Consider the following 4435-nt stretch of genomic DNA (forward strand, 5'->3'; position numbering starts at 1 on the left):
TCACGGTAGATAATTCCTATGGTCTGCCACAAATGCTGATAGTTTTCTCTAGAACCATTCAGTAATACCCCATCACGTTTCACATGACTCTCAGGGAAGCTATGTAAGATGGTTCCAGTGGCTTGGAGAAGCCAGGTCAGCAACCTACTTCTTTTGTGCTTCCCAAACAAACCAAGTCTACATAACTTCACAAAGAATCCAGCAAACTAACTCTTTAAACTGACAGTTTCCATTTACCTGTAAAACAATGACAGTGTCTCACTCTGTAGACCAAACTGGCCTTAAACTCACGGAGATCTGCCTGCCTCTGCCTCCCAAGTGCTGGGATCTAATATGTGCGTGACACTCAGCCTGAAAATTACCTTTTAAACTAAGTTATATGATGGCAAATGGCTACCATTTGGAATAGTATATGGCTGGATAACTATCTTATTCCTTATAGCAAGATAACTTCAAACATTCAAAAGAGCAGAAGCCAAAATGATCTCAGGAACCACTCACTAATCCATTTTTATTGGTTTTTATATTTTGCACTTCCATTTCCCAGTCCTTCATTGGACATTCACATCCTAGGGTTATATCTTGAATTACTAACACTTGAATCATGTTTTGGTTTTTCCTTTTTGTGCCATTAGTCAGCTGGCTCCACTGATTATTTCAAAGTGCTACCAAGCATACATAAAAAGTCAACATCTATAAAATAATATTAGATTAATACATCTTAATGAATTTTAAATATTTATACAATAAATGCTTTTGGAAAATCAACAAATGAGATCATCTACCTTTTGTCTCCACGTGGACACATGTATTTGAAGCAAGTAAGTCTTTTTCTTATGTATCATCTGTAGCCAAGGTTAACTGGATTATAATCTTGTTTTACTCTTCAGTTTCTGAGGCTCTAATAGTAAACCTTTTCTGGGTGGTACATGGTCTGCCCTGTCCTCACCTTCTACTGGGATGCAGAAAACCACCGAGGCATGACCATAAAGTAACAAGGAAACACACGTGAAATATTGAATAGTTCGCAACTATTTTCCAAAAACTGACTCTCTTTGGAGAGTAGAATGGAGTTTCCAAGCATAGGCACAGCAGAAGCTATTAAATATGTTGGAGTGCCAGTTACACACATGGACAGCTGTGCAAGGATGGCACTGCCAAGTGTACTTTGAAATGAATAGTAGCACAGGAGGAAGAGGGCAAAGTGCAGTGGACACCAGACAGGTCAGACAACTCAATGTTATTCAGATGTTATCTTGAGATATGATGGATATCAGGTCAGACCAGCATTTTCAAGAGATGGGCTCTTTAAATTTCTAAGAATAGACTGAGGATGGGACAAGCTGGGCACAAAACACCAGCCAGGTACCTCTAGTGTACATCACAGCATTTTAAATGAACATGTGAGTATTCAGAGTTGAAATTTGAACAAAACTTCTAGGAGGTTTGAAAAGAGGGCAGAGTGACATCTTCAAAGTGACTAAACAGGTTCCTTTCTCTCCTGATTTATTACTCTGTGCATTAAGATATGTGTTTGAATTGGGCAGTGTGCCAGAAAAGATAATGAACAAAACATATAAAAACAATCCTGTTCCTTGGGATTTATATGTATTCACAAAAAAACTTCAAGAGTGTTTCTAAACTGTCAGATAATGGCAAAGAGAATAGACAAGGCAGGCGATCAGAAACTCGGGGAACAAGGTCATAGGATTTTAATTAAAGGAACAATAAATGGAAATCAGCTTCTCACTTTTGTTTGCTAAATAAATTCAAGCAGTTGGGTGGCTCAGATATTATCATTTCTCAATTAAATTTTATTTGCTACTTAAGAGAATGAATGACAGCCAAGAACACATTAAGAATTACCTGTGCCTGATGACAATATTTCTGATACAGATAAAGGGGAAGAGATACTTTCATCTTTCTATAAACTCTCGGAAATATGCTCACATTCATAAGTACAATAACATTGTTGTTGCCAAACTTAATGAATGCATGGGCTGTTAAGCTATATATCTTCTTAACCTGGTGAATAAGCCTTAGTCTCTTTGGGACCAGAAGGTATTTTACAATGTGTTCCATAAAACCTAGCTATGAGTAGGTAAGTTAGAACTGATAAAACAGTCATAATTATTGACAAGACAGTGATATTGACTTTTCTTTTTGAAGATGTTGGACCACTGTCAATACTACCTCCAAACCCTCTGTGCAGGCAGAAAGGCAGGGACCACCCATAGTCACAATGACAGTGATGCTTGTTATTACAGACCCCCTTCCTATTACAAGTCTCAGGAAGGCAGGCATTTGAAAGGACAGACAGACTGACACACTTCTTGTGTATGCAGATCTTTCCTATTCCACAGGTGGTGCCATCTTTGACTTCACCAACATCAGGTACACCCATCCCCAAACAATGGCCAGTACTCCAGCAGGTGACACCATTGGCATAAATGTTCTGCAAAACATAATGAGCCTGGGGATGGCTGATGACTTCCACGTTTTCACACTGGACTTTACCACAAAGCACATCTGACATTCTACATTTTAGATATACTGTTCCATTTGTGCCACAATGGCCAAACCTGTTTCCTTGTGAGTTGGTTTCTTTGTAACAATTATGAGATGCGCTTCTTGCACCTTTGCCAAAAATCTCCCTGCACTGTTGGTCATGGTCATTACACTGCTTTTGATAGCAGTAGGCACTGGCACCACAGGGGACCCCATCCTGTACATATCCATCTTCTGGGCACTGGTGAGATGTTCCATTGCACCATTCTGGAAGGTCACATTCATTGATCTTTGGTCTACAGAGTTCCCCTGACTGCATGAACTTGCAGTCTTTGCAACAGAGCCCAAAAGCACAAGCAGCCCCAGGCTTCAGAGTACAGTTAAGAAAACAACAGGGATCTTGTTTACATTCCTGTACAGATCCACAGTCACACTCTTCTTCACTCTCAACCATACCATTCCCACAGCGCTTCACCAGAAAGCCTGCTCCTGGTTTTGGATGATTGTACAAACAAGTTCCTTGGTTTAAAGCGGTCTTCATAAAATCATTGTAGCTGCAGTTGGTGAATCTCTCTGCTGGCACTCTGAAGGTACTCATGACACATCCCCTTTCCCCACAAGAACAGGATTCTTCATCATGCCGCATGCCAAAAGTATGGCCTAACTCATGGGCCACCGTGTTGGCAAAAAGAGACCAGGAATCCCCTTGGAAATTTTCAACTCCACAATCAAGAGGAGGCCGGCATATTCCTGCAGTGTAGGCTATACCAAGCACACTTATAAGTGAGCTTCTAATGAAAATATGGGCTGCATCATGATGTACCTGGGAAAGACTGATTTGTTTCCAATGAGAAAAATCTTCTAAGACCTGATGTATGTTTTCCTTTGGGAGAACATTTCCTCGATTCCAAATTTCAATGCCAACCAAAGTCACATAAGTATTCAGCTGCTTGTACATGGAATCTACCATGTTAACAACAAGAAGTACATCTTCTCGAACCTTTGACACGTTTTGTTGAGAGTAAGTGAAGAAATCATAGTCTACCACTACAGCCAGCTCCAGAAACCATGAGTGGGGCCACAGTTTGCCATAATTTTGCTTCACAGCTGACTTCTCAGCCTCTTCCAGTCCAAAGGGTTGGTCTGGTAGTCTCTTTTCTGCTAAACTACATATCACAGGTGAAAATTGCGCCTTGTTATTATTTAATGTATAGACTAGATGTTCAAATGTGTTAGAGTGTTGGATGGGTTCAATTTCATAAGAGAAGCCATTCATTTGTAAAACTCCCTGAAAGCCCCCATTGCAGGCACTGAAAGCAACTAAAGACTCAGAGGCTCCTTCTACATAACCATGATAGTAACAGTCACTAGGGACAAAGGGGTAATCTCTGAGGGGCACATGTTCCTCTGTGTAGGTAAACACAGGGAAGCGAGTAGAAACCAACAGCTTCTTGACTCGCATATGGACAACATGTCTGCGGCCCCCAAATACAAAGCTGTAGGAGAGCCACTCTGAATTCTTTGCACCCCAAGCCCTGCTGGTCACCTTCAGGGGGATGACCACTTCTGGAGAACTGAGGTATTTAGTGGACCCAGTCTGTGAGAGGTCAATAGGGGATGGAAACACTGTTAGCCAGAGCAGCAAAAGAATGACTCTCATGAATGCGCTAGCACCCACACCTAACATTATGAAGCCATCCGTTCAGAGCAGAAAAAGACAGGGGATGAGGCACTCCTGTTTTGGCTCTTCCCTCGGAGCAGACCAGGGAATTGTGCTGCTATGTTGAGATTGTGTCCTGGCAGAGTTGGAGCATCAGAGTTGCAGTTCTGAAAGTGAAAATGAGAGTGCCCGGATAAGGTGTGGAAGTCAAGTGAGAAAATACTGACTGACTAGTCAAGGCAAACGGTTTGGGATTTGGTTTCAATG

The 4435-nt window shown here is 41.4% G+C and overlaps 1 protein-coding gene across 1 annotated transcript; it reads right to left on the bottom strand.

Moving 5' to 3' along the window:
* Window positions 1-2020: 2020 nt before the first annotated feature.
* ADAM21 (ADAM metallopeptidase domain 21) lies at window positions 2021-4168 on the bottom strand (the record flags this gene model as incomplete). The annotated part of the gene is made up of 1 exon (XM_080932364.1): window positions 2021-4168. One exon carries the CDS (start codon window positions 4166-4168, stop codon window positions 2021-2023), a length of 2148 nt encoding a protein of 715 aa, XP_080788490.1.
* Window positions 4169-4435: the final 267 nt, after the last annotated feature.

Source organism: Micromys minutus (genome assembly GCF_963924665.1).
Source record: "Micromys minutus genome assembly, chromosome: 1".
NCBI classification, from domain to species: domain Eukaryota; kingdom Metazoa; phylum Chordata; class Mammalia; order Rodentia; family Muridae; genus Micromys; species Micromys minutus.